Source organism: Podarcis pityusensis, assembly GCF_964106645.2.
Source record: "Podarcis pityusensis genome assembly, chromosome: 17".
In the NCBI taxonomy this organism is placed as follows: Eukaryota; Metazoa; Chordata; class Lepidosauria; order Squamata; family Lacertidae; genus Podarcis; species Podarcis pityusensis.
The window spans coordinates 38,552,313-38,572,326 of record NC_138042.1 but is presented as its reverse complement, the minus strand read 5'-3'; the positions used below and the strand labels follow the sequence as shown (position 1 = coordinate 38,572,326).

The 20,014-nt window shown below is 46.0% G+C and overlaps 1 protein-coding gene across 1 annotated transcript; it reads right to left on the bottom strand.

Moving 5' to 3' along the window:
• Positions 1–7,898: 7,898 nt before the first annotated feature.
• Positions 7,899–17,803, bottom strand: LOC308466561 (protein Wnt-4-like). The gene is made up of 5 exons (XM_080987381.1): positions 17,274–17,803; positions 16,324–16,562; positions 12,309–12,440; positions 11,315–11,457; positions 7,899–8,602 (listed from the first exon to the last, which is right to left on the bottom strand). Exons 1-5 carry the CDS (start codon positions 17,336–17,338, stop codon positions 8,135–8,137), a joined length of 1,047 nt encoding a protein of 348 aa, XP_080843507.1. The 5' UTR covers positions 17,339–17,803; the 3' UTR covers positions 7,899–8,134.
• Positions 17,804–20,014: the final 2,211 nt, after the last annotated feature.

Genomic DNA, 20,014 nt, shown 5'->3' with positions numbered 1-20,014 from the left:
ACATAAAGGACCATTTCTTCAGCTCTGTAGGGCTGCTTGGTGTGGTGTCTTCATTTCTGGTGAACATTTTGGTGACTTATTTTTATCAGATCACAGCCTGCGTGCGAGTGCAGATGTTTCCCCTTAACAAGCCCAAGTCTCATGACCAGAAAGTAAATTCTATGTTCAGAATTTAGCATTAGACAGGCTTGACATGCGTTACCCAATCTGTCACTTCGCTTCCTTTGTCCAGAATTTGATTTCTTTCTAGTTTCAGACCAGATTTGGGCAACCCTACCCACATCGCTTTTAGTTTTTCAAAAGTTTGGCAAAACCTGCCTTCACTTCCTTAAGTTTTTAAGCAAAATAGTCTCTTTTCCATGGACTCTCCCAGGGTCTGTATCAAGTACCATGTTCTTTCATTTAAGCAGAATTCTAAACAATGAAGTACAGTGGTACCTCGGGTTAAGTACCTAATTCGTTCCGGAGGTCTGTTCTTAACCTGAAACTGTTCTTAACCTGAAGCACCACTTTAGCTAATGGGGCCTCCTGTTGCCGCCGCGCTGCCGGAGCACGATTTCTGTTCTCATCCTGAAGCAAAGTTCTTAACCCGAGGTACTATTTCTGGGTTAGCGGAGTCTGTAACCTGAAGCGTATGTAACCTGAAGCGTATGTGATCCGAGGTACCACCTTATTGTTCCTTTTTTCACAATGACTAGTTCTGGGATGTAGGAATTCTGGGCTGAGCTATAAGTGGACCTTAGACTCCACACAACCTTATCTGACAGCGATGCTGTACACAGCATTCCGTTTCACCCCCGCCTGTGTGAATTAATGGTATGGCTCCTGTTAGTATGCTTATGAATGAATACAGACATATGGTATTTTAGCAATCAAGCTGCTGTGGCAATACGCTCACCATGTTGTACACAAACATACAATTCCCTCTCCAGGATTAATCTCAGAGAGAAAAAACCACCTTCACCAATTTGCAGAAGAAGCCAGCTGGTGCTTGCAACATCAAAAAAAAAAAAAAAAAAAAAAGAGTTCTTTTGAAATTGATTTCCCCTTTTAAGTCTTTTTAAAGGGGGAAATCAGTTTCAAAAGAACTTTTGACTTAAAAAGACGCTGAAAGAGATCCTTCATGAAGATCAATTGGGCTTTCTCCTGGTAAGGAAGATGCAAAATAATATTGGAAATGTGATTGATATTTTGGAATATTTAGAAAGCAGGAATGATAAACCAGCAGCACTAATGCTAGTAGATGCGGAGAAAGCCTTTGACAACATATCCTGGCACTTTATGAAAAGATTAATGTATAGAATGGGTTGTGGAGAGACCTTCTATAAAGGAATTGCGGCAATATATTCAGTTCAGCTGAGAGCTGGACCATAAAGAAGGCTGATCACCGAAGAATTGATGCTGGAGGAGACTCTTGAGAGTCCCATGGACTGCAAGATCAAACCTCTCCATTCTGAAGGAAATCAGCCCTGAGCGCTCACTGGAAGGACAGATCCTGAAGCTGAGGCTCCAAGACTTTGGCCACCTCAGGAGAAGAGAAGACTCCCTGGAAAAGACCCTGATGTTGGGAAAGATGGAGGGCACAAGGAGAAGGGGACAACAGAGGACGAGATGGTGGGACAGTGTTCTCGAAGCTACAAACATGAGTTTGACCAAACTGCGGGAGGCAGTGGAAGACAGAAGTGCCTGGCGTGCTCTGGTCTAGGGGGTCCAGGGGGTCACGAAGAGGCGGACACGACTAAACGACTAAACAACAACAACAACAACAACAACTCAGATCAGCAAGCTAAACTAATCATAAATGGAAATGTCACAGACAGCTGTAATACAGGAAAAGGGACAAGGCAAGAGTGTCCATTATCTCCATTGTTATTTATACTAGTATTGGAACTGCTAAATAAGAGAATATACTGTACAAAAATAAGAGGAATTGTAGTAGGGGAGAAGTCATACAAATTAAAAGCCTTTCTTGATGACCTTATAATCATGTCAGAAAATCCAAAGGAAAGCTTTTTAAAAGTGTTGGAAACAATCAAGGAATTTGGTCAGGTGATGGGCTTCAAACTGAACAGTAGCAAAACGAATTTATTGGTTAAGAATATGGGAGCCCAAGAAAGAGAGGAACTAGAAAGAACTTCGAAACTGACAATCTGTAAGAAAGTAAAATACCTAGGAATATGGCTAATGGCAAAAAATATCAATCTATTCCAAGATAACGATATAAAAACATGGGAAAAAATCAAAAGGAACCTGGAGATTTGGAGTAGGTTAAAATGATCATTCTGGGGAAGAATATCCACCATAAAAATGAATGTACTTCCAAAAATGCTTTCCCCCCCCTTCCAGTCAATTCTGATGATAGGGGAATTGGGCTGCTTCAAAGAATGGCAAAGAGACATCTCTAGATTCATCTGGTAGGGGGGCGGGGGGGAACACCCAGGATTAAGCACAACTTATTAATAAATATAAAAGAAAGAGGGGGATTTCCCCTGCCACATTTGAAAGAATACCACGAGGCAGCCTGCCTCTCCTGGGTCAGAGAATGGTTGCTGTTATGTACTGAAGTTCTCACCCTGGGCCAGCAGGATACTGTAGATAGTTCAGGTCCACATATGCAAATAAAGGATCGAAAGTGACGTTCAGTGATTGGATAGTTACCGAAAATGGTTACTGTTGCATTCTAGTGGAGCTCTATATAAGCAGGCTGGCTGAACCCTTCAGTTCAGTTATGTTCTGGCCTGTGAATAAACAAGAGCTGTTTGAAGAATCGCTGTGTCGTCTGATATGTTCACCCACACCTTAACAGTTGCTATGACAGAATATGGATTTATTAGATTTGGAAGGCTTCAATAACCATTATGGATGGCACGCCTATTTAGGGTATGGTAAGGTTAAGGTCCACAAAGGATTTTTGAGTCATATAAGCAAACTGCTATATGTGGTATGGGCCAAGTACAAAGATCTACTTGAACCCAAAACACCCTGGTGTATATCACCCTTAGTGGCATTTGCAGTAAAGAAAAAAAAATATGAAAGGAAACTGGCCAACCTATATAGAATATTCTTAGAAGAAGAGGAAAACCAGCTTAGATTAAAAAGTTTCAATGAAATTAGATTACATCTCTCAGACTGACTCCAATACCATCAACTAAATGAGACATTCAAATCAGATAAAAGGAAGTGTTTTGCTACAGAACCATCTAGATTAGAAAAAGAGAAAAAGTAGGCAATCAAAAGAGAAAACTCTCTCTAAAATGTATAATAATAATAATAATAATAATAATAATAATAATAAATTTATTTATATCCCGCCCTCCCCAGCCAAATCAGGGCTCAGGGTGGCTAACATCAAAATGTATAATACATTAAAACATAAAAACAAACAATCGATTTAAATACAGCTTAAAATCAGATTAAAATCAGAATACAATCAGTATAAACTTCTCCTTGAGGTCAAGGAGGAGGAGGTAAAATCTGTGATGGTCGAATGGGCCCAAGACTTTGGATATAATATCCCAATGGAGTCTTGGGAAAGATTATGGAAGGAAGACCTAAGGTTTATCACGTGCTACACGCTGAGAGAGAATTTTATGAAGATGCTATATACCGTATTTTTCACCCTATAGGACACACTTTTTCCCCTCCAAAAATGAAGGGGAAATGGACTTCCGGGTTGGCGCCATCGCCGAATGGCGGACTCCCTCCGAGCTCCGGAGGGAGTCTGCTCGGCAGGGGCTGGGTCCTACCGCGCCGGCGACGCGGGGACCCTCAAAAACCACGGGCACGGAGCCCGTGGACATGGGGACTCGGCTGGCACCGCTAGCGCCCTCCCGACTCGTGAAGGAGCCTTTTTAAAGGCTTCGGATCGGGTGCCGGGGAGTGGCGTGGTGCTTTGAGTCCATTGCTTCCCCTGCCGAGCGCAGCCGCATGCCATTCGACGGAGAGCACTGACTTCTTCCATTGGAAATTCGGACTATCAACAACAACCCGTGAGTAATTGGGAAACCGGGTACAAAAGGAGAAAAAAAAGAAATTTTTTTCGGATTCGGCACGAGCGGGGGGGATCTAAAAAGGAAGTCAGTCCCCCCCCCCCGATTGTAAACATTCTAAAACAAGGACTGGGTAACCAAGATCGAAAGAGAAGTTTATCGCTGACAAAAATCATTAATTCCACGAAGGGAAATTACAAGAATTGTGCTGGAGGAGAAGAGTGGAGGGTGAGAGGGAAAATGCAACCCCCCCTGGGAACTGGGGCGATTCGTAGAACCTGGCGAAGAGAGACGGAGACTTTGACAGCTGTCAAAGTAGCTGTCAAAGCTGGAGAATATAAAGAGGACTTTGTTACAAGAACTTTGTTGGCTAATTCTGTTACAATTTGACACAATATGGATATAAACTGTCGGAAAATAAGGAACAACAATTTGACTTTTGGATTAGAGGATATAAAGTTACTACAATCCCCCTAGAGGGGCTTCGGGACATTACAAGTGGTCGTATGTGGAAAATCACTCTGGGATTCGTACAGGACTTATCTTCTGGGAAAGCTGCAAAACTGACATAGTATTTTGTCTACAGAGGTGTTTACATTAAAAGGAGACAATAGAATTTTCTATTGAAGAAAGGAAGGGACTGGACGTAAGTTTTTGTTCCTGAACAACAAACCTCTGTAGAGATACCAGATTTCGGAATAAGAAAGTTTTAGCAGCTGAACAAGACAAGAAACCTGAGAAAGTAAGGAATAAAAAGAACAAAGGACTAACTACGACACGGAAAGAATAATGGGAGGAGCAGCAAAGACCAAGGAAATTAAAGGCATCTATTAGACTGGATTTTTGAAGTTAAACATTATTAAAATAAACAAATTAAAAGAAAACCGGCAAGGTGGAATGGGAAAAATCTGGCCATGGACTTGAGATCTCCAGGCTGACAACATATAGACTGATGGACATGTGGAATTCAAACCGGGGAAGGGAAGGGGGAGTTTTGGAATCCAAAGGCTAATGTAACCATCTTTCTGAACCTTCTTATACTTTTTATCTTTTATTTCTTTATATAACTTTTGTATATCATGGTATTTTGATTTGGCATGTTTAAAAAAAAGGGAATTCGTGGAAGGAAATTGGGGTTGATCTTGGGGAAAAATCTTTTTTCTTTTTCTGTTAATGATGAGGGATGATGATAAAATTGTATAATTTAAATTGGTTAATGGGTTAAACATATTAAGTTTTAAATTGGGAGTGAGAGCTTGTGGAACCAAATTAATGAAAGGGGAATATAGTCGGGGGGGGGGGGAGGAGGGAGTCCCAGAAAGAAGATAATGAAAGTAAGGCTCTAAATGTATTCTATCTTTTCTTTTCTGTTATTTTTCTATATTATTGGAAATTCTAATAAATATGATTTAAAAAAAAAAAAAATGAAGGGGAAATGTGTGTGCGTCCTATGGGGCGAAGACAGGCTTTCGCTGAAGCCTGGAGAGCAAGAGGAGTCAGTGCGGACCGACCCCTCTTGCTCTCCAGGCTTCAGGAAGCTCTGCGCAACCCTCGGGAGACCAACGCGCCTTCACGCCGGGCTCCCGGGGGTTGCGCGGAGCTGCCTGCGCTCCAGGGCTTCCCGGAGAGCTGTCTGCATTCCGAAGCCTGGGGCGTGCTGAAGAGCGCGCCTGGGCTTCGCGCAGCTCTCCGCAAGCCTGGGGAGACCGGCGCGGCTCCCTAGGCTTGCGGATAGCAGGCTGTTCTGGGGGCTGGGGTCGGGGGAAGCTTGGGCTTCCCCCGCGCCAGCCCCGTGCCTGGGGGGAAATCATTTTTTTTTCCTTTATTTCCCCCCCCCCAAAAAAAAACTAGGTGCGTCCTATGGGGAGGTGCGTCCTATGGGGCGAAAAATACGGTAGGTGGTATTTAACGCCTTCAAAACTAGCAAAAATGTATAGGAACACCTCAAAATGATGTTGGAGATGTGGCAAGGCAGAAGGCACAATGCTACATATGTGGTGGAACTGTAGAAAAAGAAAGGAATTTTGGGAAACAGTTTACAAAGAACTCAAAAATATATTCAAGATTACCTTTGCAAAAAAAAACCTGAAGCCTTCCTTTTAGGCATAATAGACATGGATATTCCAAAAAAGGTGAGGAAGATATTTCTCTATGCCGCCATGGCAGCAAAAATTATAATAGCTAGAAACTGGAAAGGAAATGTAACACCGACTAAACTGGAGTGGCAATCAAATTAATTAAGTTTGCAGAATTAGCAAAAATGACGGAAAAATTAAGGGACCTGACTGAACATTTATGAGGACATGTATAGAAAGTATCTCAGGGAGCACTGCAAAAATTTGAACTCGTTGACAGGCCTGGAGTGACTTCTGTAGGAAAGTAGGAAACCATAGAAACTTAATAGAACTAAGATGTATTATTAGTGATAAAGATAAATGCAACAAACCAAAAAGTACTAAGGAACCATGATGGGGTGATGGGAAGTCTCCATAGAAGATATGTATTATGAAACTATTATATCTTCTCGTAAGATGTGAAAGTGTTTTCGTTGACTGTTTCTTTTCTTTTTGGAATCAACAAACCAAAATATAAAAAAGAAGGAAGGAAGAAACAGATTTCCCTTTAGTAAATAAAACAATTATATTTTCAAATGACTAGTCGAGTTGCATTTTTTAAAATGAAAAATATGGATGGACAGTCCTTTTGAAGACTGGGAGAAGGAGAAAGGCAAAGAATGGCGATCTGTGTTCAAATCCCTAAGGAACACATCTGCTTATTGTGTCACACGCATGGAGGAAACCAGGGATTATTCTTTTCAGCCGGAGCTCACCGGACCTCAGTTCTGGCACCTCTTAGGTGGGTGACATTGCCATTATAAGAGAGCAACAGAGGCGTTCATGGTGAGTTCTGCCACCTCTTTTTCCAGAACAATAGCACTGGAGGAAACCACTATAAATGGGAAGGGGAAGCCTATTTTAAAAGTACATCTGTACCCACCCCTACCATATAACATCAGGGTTAGGCAACCTAAGGCCCAGGTGCCGGATGTGGCCCAATCGCCTTCTCAATCAATGAGAGCCAGTGTGGTGTAGTGGTTAAGAGCGGTAGTCTCGTCATCTGGGGAACTGGGTTCGCGTCTCTGCTCCTCCACATGCAGCTGCTGGGTGACCTTGGGCCAGTCACACTTCTCTGAAGTCTCTTAGCCCCACTCACCTCACAGAGTCTTTGTTGTGGGGGAGGAAGGGAAAGGAGAATGTTAGCCGCTTTGAGACTCCTGAAGTGGAGTGAAAGGCGGGATATCAAATCCAAACTCTTCTTCTTCTTCTTCTTCTTCTTCTTCTTCTTCTTCTTCTTCTTCAATCCGGCCCACGGATGGTCCAGGAATCAGCATGTTTTTACATGAATGGAATGTGTCCTTTTATTTAAAACGCATCTCTGGGTTATTTGTGGGGCATAGGAATTCATTCTCCCCCCCCGCTTCAGGTTAAATACGCTTCAGGTTACAGACTCCGCTAACCCAGAAATAGTGTTTCAGGTTAAGAACTTTGCTTCAGGATGAGAACAGAAATCCTGCTCCGGCGGTGCGGCGGCAGCAGGAGGCCCCATTAGCTAAAGTGGTTTTCAGGTTAAGAACAGTTTCAGGTTAAGTACAGACCTCCAGAACAAATTAAGTGCTTAACCCGAGGTACCACTGTATAGTCCCGCCCCCCACATGGTCTGAGGGATGGAGGACTGGCTCACGGCTGAAAAAGGTTGCTGACCCCTGGTTCAGATCTTCCAGACTGGAGCTTCTATTCACGCACCCACAAAAGCACACAGACTTCTGTAGTAAAGTCATTTTATTTCTACTATGCAAGGAAATTAGTTGGCTGCATGCCCTGTGTCCAAAAAACAGAGTGTCCCAAGAAAAGTGGAACAAAGCGAACCATTTGGATTGCCGCAGCCTCTGCCAGAAAGACGTCGCCATGGTGGGTAGGGTACGCTCCTGAAACGTGTCCCTCCCAGCTGCTCACACCCAGCTCTTGGCAACGGAACCTGTCGCCCTGTGACTCACTTGGCTTCTGCCCCTTTGATGGACGAAAGAGTCCCTAGCCAGAGTTTCTGTTTCCTTGGCAAGCGGCCCCTTCCTCTTCCTACCCACCCTCCTAGCGGCAGCGGTGAACTTCCACCAGATGCCGGCATTGCCGGCACTTCACTGAGCAGCACCAGCGGAATTTGCAACTGCATCTTTCCACCACCTCGGCTTGAGCCGTGCGAAAGCCGCGGCCGCAGCAAAGCAGCTCACAGCCATCCACAGCGGGGGAAGTCCTGTTGCACTGACGTCCTGTGGTGCCAAAGATCCCTCCTCGGGGGTCCCAGTTACAGAAATCTGGGCTGGCCACCAAGTAGACCAAGTCGTGAGTAGCGTAGGGCTTAAAGCGGGAGCTCTTGGGTACCAGCAGCTTTCGGGATCCCACGCGCTTCAGGTGCACTTCCGTGGCGCTTTCAAATTTCTCCTTCAGGAGGTTGCCCACTTGGTGAAACGGAGGCATGACCTTCCAGCACGTGCGGATCTCACAGGACCCCGACACCCCGTGACACTTGCATTCCACCTTCATGTGGGTCAGGATGGCCTGGAAAACAGAAGCAAAGATTCCTGGGGCACCTTCAAGTTTCGTGTATGTTATGTACAGTGGTACCTCAGGTTACATATGCTTCAGGTTACAGACTCCGCTAACCCAGAAATAGTGCTTCAGGTTAAGAACTTTGCTTCAGGATGAGAAGAGAAATTGTGCTCTGGCGGCGCGGTGGCAGCGGGAGGCCCCATTAGCTAAAGTGGTGCTGCAGGTTAAGAACAGTTTCAGGTTAAGAACAGACCTCTGGAACGAATTAAGTACTTAACCCGAGGTACCACTGTACTGAGTTGAATAGGATCCAAAATGCAGCAGTCTGATTGGTCCTAGAATAGGATCCAAAATGCAGCAGTCTGATTGGTCCTAGAACAATAGGATTCAGAATGCAGCAGTCTGATTGGTCCTAGAACAATGCAGCAGCATGATTGGTCTGCAGGAGCCACCCAATCCGGCTCCAGATGGAAGTGAATCCACAGCCTGATTGGCCTACAGGAGAATTCCAGAATTAGCCAATCACGTGCAGCCCACTGTGTAAATAATGTATATAAAGCAGATACTTTGGGGGAATTTTCATTCCTCACTACTATGAGCTGAATAAAGAGCATGAAATCCACTCTCGACTCCGAGCATATTTCAGTGTAGCAGAAGCGTCAGGAGCTAGAGCCGTCTGTCATCTGCATGATGCGAACCCGCATGTGCTGGAAATTTTGTCTGTGTCCCCCCCTCCCCAATGCTCACCATCAGCATGGAAAGAAACTGCATTTGAAAATTATCAAACGAGAAGGAAAACTTTGGTGAAGTTTTCTTGGATAAGGAGGGAGGTTATTGCTGCATTTACTTAACTTTTGACGTGGCCAAAGGGTTTTGCAAGTGCTCTGTCTTTTTATAAGGAGTTTCTCTGGTGGCGTGCATTCTGCAGCCTTCCTAGGTGCCTGCACTTCCTTGAAACCTCTTGATGTACTCAGCCGCACTTTCCTTTAAGTGCAGGAAGTCAGAAAGGCTGTCTGCTATGTGCCTGCAGCTGTCCGTCATTGTTGGTTTTTTAAAAGTAAAGTCGGTTTACTTTTAAAGTACAGTCGTACCTCAGAAGCCGAATGGAATCCATTCCGGAAGTCCGTTCAACTTTCAAAACGTTTGGAAACCAAAGAACGGCTTCTTATTGGCTGCAGGAAGCTCCTGCAGCCAATCGGAACCCGAAACGGATGTTTGTGTTCCAAAGAATGTTCGCAAACCGAAACACTCACTTCCGGGTTTGCGGCTTTCAGAAGCCAAAACGTTTGACTCACAAGGCGTTCAGGATCCAAGGTACGACTGTAATCTGTGCAGAAAGCTTTCTTTAAAAAGTAAAAAAAAGTAAAACAAAAAAACCCAAAACAGTAAATGGAAGAACTTTCCTTAAAAACAAAACCAGCAAGTGTATCAGTCTCAGGTGCTAGGTAGCTAGCCTTGTTTTCTATACATTCTTTAAAACCCAGAGGATGATGTCATGAGGTAACTCCTCCCATAAGTCCCCCCCCCCCCCGATATGGAAGAATGGGCCGGTGGGGGGTGCTGCAGAGCAGCAAATATATATTTAAGGGAAATTATTGCACTGTTGACCACCTCACAACAATAAGATGAGCCCAAGCCTGAGTCCAACAATATTATTAAGAAATTTCAAACCACCATGTAAACAAAGCAAAACAACAGAAGCCTCTCTTACTGGAGAAGAAAACTTTTAGAGAGTAGAAGATCGGATTTGGCAAAGCACTGAATTCAGCTGTGAACATTTTATTGTAGAATCACTGTTTGTTTGTTTTCTACAAAGTGCACACACAGTTTAGATCTAGTGCATATTTTTTGACTCCTGAAAAGTGTTTCTCCAGAAACTGCTTTCATTCTGAAAATAAAAGCTGATTGAAGGTGGATTCTGCATAAGTGTGAAAACTGAGGCAGGTGGTCCCAGCAATGGAGGATGTTTCCACATGGGCCCAGTGATGTTGCTTCTGGGCATGTACAGCAAGATCACAACCACCACTTCTTTCTTCATTCATGTGGCAGGGAGGAAAAGGCATGGATAGCATAACCAAGGGGAGAGTTTTCAACTGCATATCAAGAAATCACACCCACCTTTGTGCAGGGCAGGATCTGGAATCAACATAGACTGAAAGCAGCATGTTGAGGATGAGCATTTTATTATTATTATTATTATTATTATTGTTAATAGCTACACCTTTGTGCTACAAACAGGTACATGTGTAGGAGAGGGGAAAGCTTTACCAAAGTATTCCATGCCTAAAAGGGTGAATTCTAGACTCTCCAAGTGTCCCTGTTTTCCAGGGACAGTCTCAGGTTTACAGAAGCCGCTCTGGTTTCTGATTTGATCCCAGAATGTCCCGCTTTTCCTTAGGACATCCCTATTTTCATGTTGGAGGGTATGGAGTTATGCGACCCCCAAGCCAAGGAGATAAGATACAACCTTTAGAAGACATCTGAAGGTAGCCCTGTATGGGGAAGGATTTTTTTAAATGTTTAATGTTCTATTGTGTTTTTATATATGTTGGAAGCCGCCCAGAGTGGCTGAGGCAACACAGTCAGATGGGCAGGGTAGAAATATTATTATTATTGATAAGGACGTCACTAATTCATTGGAGAAATGTTGGAGAGTATGTGACAGGAAGCTCCCGACCCACCTGAAACAGCAGCATGGATGAGCCCCATCATGAGACTTACCTTTCTGCCTGCTTCATTGTTGTGCAAGTTCATTAGTACTCTGCTGGAGGAAGCGCCACGGTTCCGCTCCGTGGTGTCCATGAAGGCCTGGGAGAAGGCAATGCCATAGGACAAGTTGTCAGAGCAGCCTGACCACTGGAACCCTGTTGGGTTGGGGAAGAAGAGGGAACAGAGTTCTGTACAGTCAGTACTAAAATGCACATTCAACATTCCGCAACCAGAGCACCTGAATTCTGCAACATGCACAAGTCAGACAAATTTGCAGGGGCTTTTAAATTTTATTTTCCAAAATGTATTTGTTCCATTTTCTTCCTGGTAAAGTTGTACCTTGGTTTTTGAACAGCTTAGTTCTTGAACGTTTTGGCTCCCGAACTCCGCAAACCCGGAAGTGAGTGTTCCGGTTTGCAAGCTATTTTTGGAAGCCAAACGTCTGATGGGGCTTCCTGCAGCCAATCAGAAGCCGTGCTTTGGTTTTCAAATGTTTTGGAAGTCAAACGGACTTCCAGAACAGATTCCGTTCGACTTCCAAGGTATGACTGTAGAGGAGAATGGAAAGAAAGATGCCAAAGTCTTAGCCTCTAACCACTAAAAGTGTTGCCGACAACCCCATTGGGTTCTGAGGTTCAATCTAGGAGGCCCTATACACACACACAGTCCCAGCCCTATTTTTTTTTGCAACTAGAAGTCCAAGCAACTTCCTTAAAACCAAATAAAAAGCCGATTCTTATGAGGCATTGTAATGTGGTTTTCTGTGCTTCTGCAGAAATGAATCACAGCAGCTCCTCCTCCTAAGGACAAGAACAAAATCAGGGTGCCTATGGGAGCCTCTCCCTCCAGTCAAAGCTAATTGCTCTTCCCTTACTCTTCCACATAGCTAGGAACGCCAGAGTGATTCCATTCTGAAACTGACATTTCCCCTTGCTCATATTACTCACGCTCTCCTCCTTAGACTGGGGCATGATTACTAGTTCATGCCAGCTATATTTCTCCTTACCTTCAGGGCTGACTCCTCTGACCTTGCGATCACACCCACACTTTTCCAGTTCGCCGCGGCTACAGGCTCGGGTCACAGCAAATGCGATCCCGGCTGAAGAGACAGCGTGAACAAAGGCCGATTCCCGAGTGCCTGCAGAAAAGAATGTATTAGCAGAAGGGCTGATGAGAGGTGGCTTAGAGGGCTCAAGCCCCAGGCCCGATCCCTTCCTTAAAGCATTTTTTGAGTGCTGACTTTGCAAATGGGAGGGGGGCACTGCAAGGCAGAGGGCTGGTGATACCCCACCCACCCCCTTAATTTCCAAGAGGCATCTCTACAAATAAATTAGCCTATACAAATGTGTGTTGTGGGGCTTCTACCCTGAGTCTTTGCAGTGCCTAGGAAGGTCTCTGGGTGTATGAGAATGTGTGTGTACGTCCATGTACCCCTTTGTATATAGAGTGCACCCTTTATTGTCTCCAGTCTAGGTGAATGATTGCCATTTATTTGGGCGTGGGGAGCCAAACACTGCACTTGGGAAGTAGAGGGAAGTGAGGGGCAGGTGGGGCTTGTCAGCCTGGGAAACAGTAGCCCATCTAGGAGAAGGAAAACTCTGATCCTAAAGCTCCGCTGTCTTGTGGAATATCTCTGGGAGAAGAAAAACCCAGCAGGAAGCCTTACGCAAATCCAGTGGCATCTCTAAGATGGTTGGATGGTGCCTTGTCCTGCAGCCAAGCGCTATGAAATATTCTCAGAGTCAAGTGCGAATTTCATGCTCTTTATTCAGCTCGTGGTAGCAATGAATGAAACTTTCCCCAAAACGTCTACCTATATATACATTATTTACACAATGGGCCCCATGTGATTGGCTAATTCTGGGCTGCTCCTGCAGGCCAATCAGGTTGCTGATTCACTTCATCCAGCAGCCTGATTGGCTGCTTCTGCAGGCCAATCAGGTCACTGATTCACTCCCACCTGGAGCTGGATTGGATGGCTCCTGCGGACCAGTCAAACTGCTGCATTCTGGATCCTATTGTTCTAGGATTCAGCTCAGCACATAACACTTTACTTTCTACGTATTGCTCTACTTTCCTTTGGACCCCATCAGCAAGGCTGGGGGGGGGGGTCTGGTTGTCTGGGCAGCCCTGCACCTCCATACACACTGCCCAGGCTTGCGCTCTGGGGAGGTCACTTCGGTTCTGCTAATGCGAAAGTTTGACTTCAACCCCAATGGAGGAGCGCTCCATGGTCTCTCAAGACAGACGCTAGCAGTACGGGCAAAGCCCATCCCTTTAGTGGCAGGTTCCACGCTTTTTGAGGGGGTGTGTGTGGATTTGCAGACTCTCCAATTGTCCCTATTTTCCTGGGATGTCCCTAATTTAGAGAAGCTATTCCGGTTTCTGATTTGATCCCTGAATGTCCTGCTTTTCCTTAGGATGTCCCTATTTTCATTGGAGAAATGGAGGGTACGGCGTTATCTGACCCCCAAGCCATCTGAAGCCAATCCTGTACAGGGAAGTTCTTTAAATGTTTAATGTTTTGTTGTGTTTTTATATATGTTGGAAGCTGCCCAGAGTGGCTGGGGCAACCCAGTAAGATGTGTGGGGTATAAATAGTAAAATTATCATTATGAAATGGGACGTCCCTATTTTTCATCGGATAAATTTTGGAGGGTATGGATTTGTGTGTGCATGCAATGTTCATTCTTATAGAGATATACAGTGTACCCACACCCAGAAGGCCTTTGCAGTATGAAACCTTATCTTAAATAGGTATTTCACGAGTGTCTTTTGGGTGGAATCCTCTCCCCCAAATTTCATCCATCCTTTCTTCACTGTCAAGACACAAGAGCATCACTGAGCCACTGAATTAAATGAAGCAGTCTAAATTCAGAGGTGGTTGAGGAATCCAAGCAGAAAGATGACATCCATGACAGAAAGATTTTGCTAGTGTTTATTCCAAGACCTCTTACTTGCAAGATCTCCCTTCTCAGCGACGCCTTTTTGGAGGAATGCTGAGGAAACATCTGCACGAAGCTTTTCCCTCATCATTTCTCTTTGTTCCTGCTCTAGTTATATGGCTTAGTCTGGTTGCTGTAGAAAGTTGGGCAGGCACCCTATGAACCAAGTTCCTTATATTAAGTACTGCATAACAGCATAGCAAACAAGTTCCCTTGCCAGAAATATGAAACTCTGTGGAGTCCTGCTGTGGTACCTCGGTATTCAAGCATCTCAGAAGCTAAACGTTTCAGTTTTCAAACACTGAAAACCCAGAAATCCGCTCCACTTCCCAGTGGGGAGGAGTTGCGGTGGACCGCATGGCCACCCACTCCCCACCAGGGGCAGGGGACTTCGTCCCCCGTTGCCTGGGGGATCCCGGCCACATCAGAGCCCGGCCAGCCAATCCACTGGCCGTGGCTGTTTAAACGGAGGAGCGAGCCAGAGGACTTCCTCTTTGGCTAGCTTCCTCAATCACCCGCCCTCCCTCCCTATTTTGCAGGTTAGGCAATGGCCTTGCTATGGACTTTGGTTGGTCGCCTTGGTTGTCCGAGGGACCTGGTAGGAATTTTTCCACTTGGCAAATTGGCACTGGCCACTTGGTTTTCGCCCACCTCATAGCAATCATCACAACTTTGTTAGGGTTGCGGTTAGGCATTGTTTGACCTTGTGTGGGGGAGGGGAGGTGTGGCCATCCCCTGCCCCTCCATGCTTAAGGGTATTCCGTTAAAGGAACCCGGGGGTGTTGTTCTAGTCTGAAGCCCGGCTGGGGAGCTAAGGCCTTGACACGACCCCGACGGGAACACCAGGGGGAGCTTGAGTTGGTTCGCATCGACAGGGCTCCCCCTTACTGGACTTCCTGCACAATGGGCAGGAGTCAGATACAGTCAGGTCCAATCAATGCCTAAGCCAGTACTGCTCACATTCTGTAATTTCAAGAAAGTTGTGGCCAAAATTTGCCCAATAACATAAACCTAATCTCTGTGTCCTTGTGTGAGTTATTTCCAACAAGGGGATGGCTGCGGGGTCTCGACACGCAAATAAATGCTCCTGTTTTCGAATGTGCCTTGGAAGTCAAACAGCTTCCGCTGCACTTTTTTCAATTTTCTCCATTGACTTTGCTGACCGCCCTTTGTGCCTCAGTTGTCAAATGTTTCGGAAGTCAAATGGTCTTCTGGAACAGGTTAGGTTTGACAACCGAGGTACCACTGTATGCCAATTTAGTTCAGATTCTATATTGGGTTAGGGTTCCATTTGCTGTTACCATAAAAACCCAAGCTGATACTAAGAATATGGGGTTTAGATGGGAGTGGTGTAGTGGTTAGAGTGTTGGACTAGAACTAGATCAGAGTTCAAATCCCCATGCATTCATGAAGTGTGCCGTGTGACCTTGGGCCAGTGGAGATGCGTACACACCGTACATTTAAATCACATGGCATCCCTCAAAGAATCCTGGGAACTGTAGTTTAACCCCTCACAGAGTCACAATTCTCAGCTTCCTTAACCAACCACAGTTCCCAGAATTCTTTGGGGGGAAGTCATGTGCTTTAACTCCTGCCAACCTAGCAGTTTGAAAGCACACCAGTGCAAGTAGATAAATAGGTACTGCTCTGGCGGGAAGGTAAATGGTGTTTCCGTGCGCTGCTCTGGTTCGCCAGAAGCGGCTTGGTCCTGCTGGCCACATGACCCGGAAGCTGTACGCCGGCTCCCTTGGCCAATAAAGCGAGATGAGCGCCGCATCCCCAGAGCTGGCCACAACTGGACCTAATGGTCAGGGGTCCCTTTACCTACATGTGCTTTAAATGTATGGTGCTTGCGAAGCCGTAGTCTCTCAACCTAACCTTATTCCTGGGGTTGCTGTGAGGAAAAAATGGAGGGGCAGGGAGAATAGTGTGCCCCATCTTGAGCTCCTTGGAGGAAAGAAGGAATACAAGTGTATTAATTGATTGATTGATTGATTGATTGATTGATTGGTTGGTTGACTGACTGACTGACTGACTGACTGGTATGCCCTAGTCATGTTATTAATGAAGTCTGACCTTGCAGAATAACTTTTCCGAAAACCTGCAGCCCCTGCAGGGTGGAGCAGTTCCAGGGGCGGTTGCGAAACTGGTGCTGGCACTCTTTGAGGGCCACCTCAGCGCCATGCTTTACCGAGTCCATGGCTTCCACTTGGCGATGGCATATCCTCACTTGCTCCTGTGACAAACCCTTCAAGCTTTCGCAGGCGCTGGGGTCTCTCACAAGCCCTCGGAGGGACGGCTGTTTAGCCAGGTATCTATGCAAAAGGGAGGGAGGGGAAGGGGAAGCATTGGAGACAAGATTGTTAAACGGTTTGGGGAAAGGGGAATCAATCCCCTCGCCCATGTCATTATGACCCAGCTGCAGGTGGCAGCATTTCTGCATTCTTGAGCGATTCCCCCCCATAGTCAGAAGTAGCTACCGTACTATTCAACAGAATACAGTGGTACCTCGGGCTACAAACACATTGGGTGACGAACACTTTGGGTTACAGACTCCGCTAACCAGGAAGTAGTACCTCAGGTTGAGAACTTTACCTCAGGATGAGAACAGAAATCGTGCGACGGCAGCGGGAGGCCCCATTAGCTAAAGTGGTACCTCAGGTTAAGAACGGTTTCAGGTTAAGAACGGACCTCCAGAATGAATTAAGTTTGTAACCAGAGGTACCACTGTAGTTGAGGCAAAGTGAAGTCATCCACCTCAAGCCCTCTGACTGCAGTTCTCCTTTGGAGCGTGTCCTTCTCACTTTCCTGTGAGAAGTATCGTCTACCAACCCCACCCCTTCCTCCCTTTGCGAAGTTTTGGCAAGTGGCAAGCCAAGTAGCTGAGTCGGCAAGAGCACAAGGGTCTTAATCTCAGGGCTGAGTCCCACGTTGAGCAAAAGACTTCTCTATTGCAGGGGGTTGGGCTAGATGACCCCCGGGGTCCCTTCCTACTCTGCCATTCTGTGATTCTAGGGTTTACTTACAGCCAAGTCACAGCGAGGGCATGGTGCACCAAAGCCAGCACTGAGCACAGGTAGACACTTTCCATCTTGCTACTTTGCCAGATAATTAACTCTCCCTCTTCTTTGCCTTCCTTCCCCAGTTCTGGGGAAGGCTTACTCCAAAAGCAGTCTGGCAGCTGGGCAGAAAGCAGATACTCCGGCCCACTTGGAAACCATGTTAGCTGCTCCTCTTCATCCACGCTGACATCTCACGTACTGAGAGGCATTCATTGCAGGGTTCTCAGCCAGCGGCTCTGATCGGTTCACCCACTGATTCACATATCTGGACCGCAACGCCATGAATTTTTTAACTGGGTTCTCTTAAGGCCACTCTGAGGATGGATGTCTTATATTTTCTCGCAAACTCTTCCTTCTTCAACCCCAGAGGTTCACGCCACAAACCATGCAAGATCATTACAGGGCAGAGTTCCCAACTCAACCGAGCTCTTTGTTACTTCAAAATCCTGCTGGCATTAGATGGTTGTCGCTCAGGATCACAATCCTTCTTTCCGCTTGGCTCAGCTGCCCAGCTCTTCCTCCTTCAACCCACCAGTCCGATTAAGCACTCAGGCAAGACCCCAGTGCTGGTTCTCAGGAAGGGAGAGCAGAGGGGAGCCTGGGCTGGCGAGAGACTTGGCTGTCCTGCTTGGCTCCCTTGCAGATGTGGAGATGCCTCCGTTCTATCCTACGGCCCTCATGGTGACAGCAAACACAGACAGCTCTGCCTGCTGCTCGCCAGGCCCTTTCGCTCTTTCCTTGCTTGTGATTTTGCAGCCCCTGCTAAAACTTTGGACACAGAGGCAGCTGTGTGGGAGACAAACGGTGACACTTCAACCAAAGCCGACCCTAGTTTATGGGAATAGCTTATTTCGCACTGGGTCAATTTGCTTTCCTCCTAGTCAAAGGCTGGGATGTCTATGGAAACTGGGTAGAATTTAAACTCTTTAAGCTGGGTAGGGAGAATCTTGATGGAAATAATTCCCTTCAGAAATCGCTGCTGTGCTTCTGAGGAATCCGAGGGAAGCTGGACCCTTGTATTGTCAGTTGCAAGAAGACACTCGCAAGAGACAAGGCAGATATTATCTGCCTTTTAAAGATAGTGCATGCTCCCTTCTCCCTCACCCACCACACGCCACCCCAGCACATGATACGGGTGACAAAACTTCTTGTTTTCTTCTTGTGGATTTGACTGATTGTGCCTTCACAACGGCGTCGCTAAATGTGTGAGAGGCAAGAGAGCCTCCGTATCCCTGATACAATAGTTGTGAGCGAGGCTCATTTTAAAATGAGGAGGTTTTACTTTGGCCCCCATCTGCACTATATGTTTAAAGCAGTATGATGCAACTTTAAACTGCCATGGCTCCTCCTAAAGAATCCTGGGAAATGTGGTTTGTGAAAGGTGCTGACAGTTGTCAGGAGGCCCCTGTTCCCTTAAGAGCTACAATTCTTTAAGTGTTAATCCATCTTCTTGGGGGACTCTGAGAACTGCACCCCTGTGAAGGGAATAGTGGTCTTCTAACCACTCTCCTAGCAGACTTAAAAAACTACACTTCCCAGGATTCTTTGGGGGAAGCCATGAGTGTTTAAAGAGGTGTGATACTGCTTTAGATGTATAGTGCAGCTAAGGCCCGTGTCAAAGCAAGCTATCTTAGTTCTAGCAACTACAAGAAGTTACAAGAACAATGTAAGAAAGGGGAAAGTGAAATAAAACCATATTCCAGTCTCCCATCTCTCCTAACTTCCCGGAGGTACCTATACATATGAATCTGCACGTGCAAATTGGCATCATGGGCCTTTAGGGGGGCAGGTCAAGATTGCTGAGCTTTTTTGGGGGAGGCAAGACCTCTTTTTAGGGGAGAAAGTCGCTCACCAGAAGATCACAGTGATAACTCCGTCTGCCACTTTTGCAATTGTGCATGAGTGAAGGATGGGGGGGAGGGGCCAGATGTTCTCTCCCCCGCCAACCTGTAGAGGAAAAAGAGACCACGATTGACCGCTAGCTGTCGACCAGTCGATCACGGTCAGCCGGTTGGACATCCTGATATAAGCCCTTGGATCCTGGAACGTCCAATTTTTCAGTCCAGCACTCTGGCATGAGTCAGCTGGCTCCCGCGAGAGTTCTGGACCAAAAAACGGGTGTCAGCGGGATGTTGGAAGGTATGCTATTACATGACAGCCTTTTTCAGAATGCTCTCCCCATGGAGGCTCACCTGGCGCCTTCATTATACATCTTTAAGCGCCTGGCGAAAACCTTCCTCTTCAACCAGGCCTTTGGCTGATGTCCTTTTAAATGCATTTGTGGGAAGGAGGGTTATGGGTTTGTTTTTTCTTGTTTTTCTTGTGTATTTTGTGTTTTTATGCTGTGAACCACCCTGAGATCTTCAGATCAAGGGTGGTATACAAATTTAATAAATAATAATAAAGAAATACCAGTGTACACCAGCGGACGAGAGCCTTCCTTTCAGCAATGAGTAGTTGGCCTGTGTGTAGGGAAAAGGAAAGATCTGTGTGCGTAAGGCAATGGCACCTGTTCCAGGGCGGAGGGCTGTTGTAGTCTATGTTTTGTCAGACTCCAGTTTCCATTCCCTCTGACCATTAACCATGCTGGCCCAGGGCTGATGGGGGTCCAACAAGATCTGGGAAGGGCCACAAGGTTAGCTAGCCCTGCTGCTATTCTCACCAGCGAAATGTTGGGAGGCTCTATCTCCCTACGGTTTTTGTAG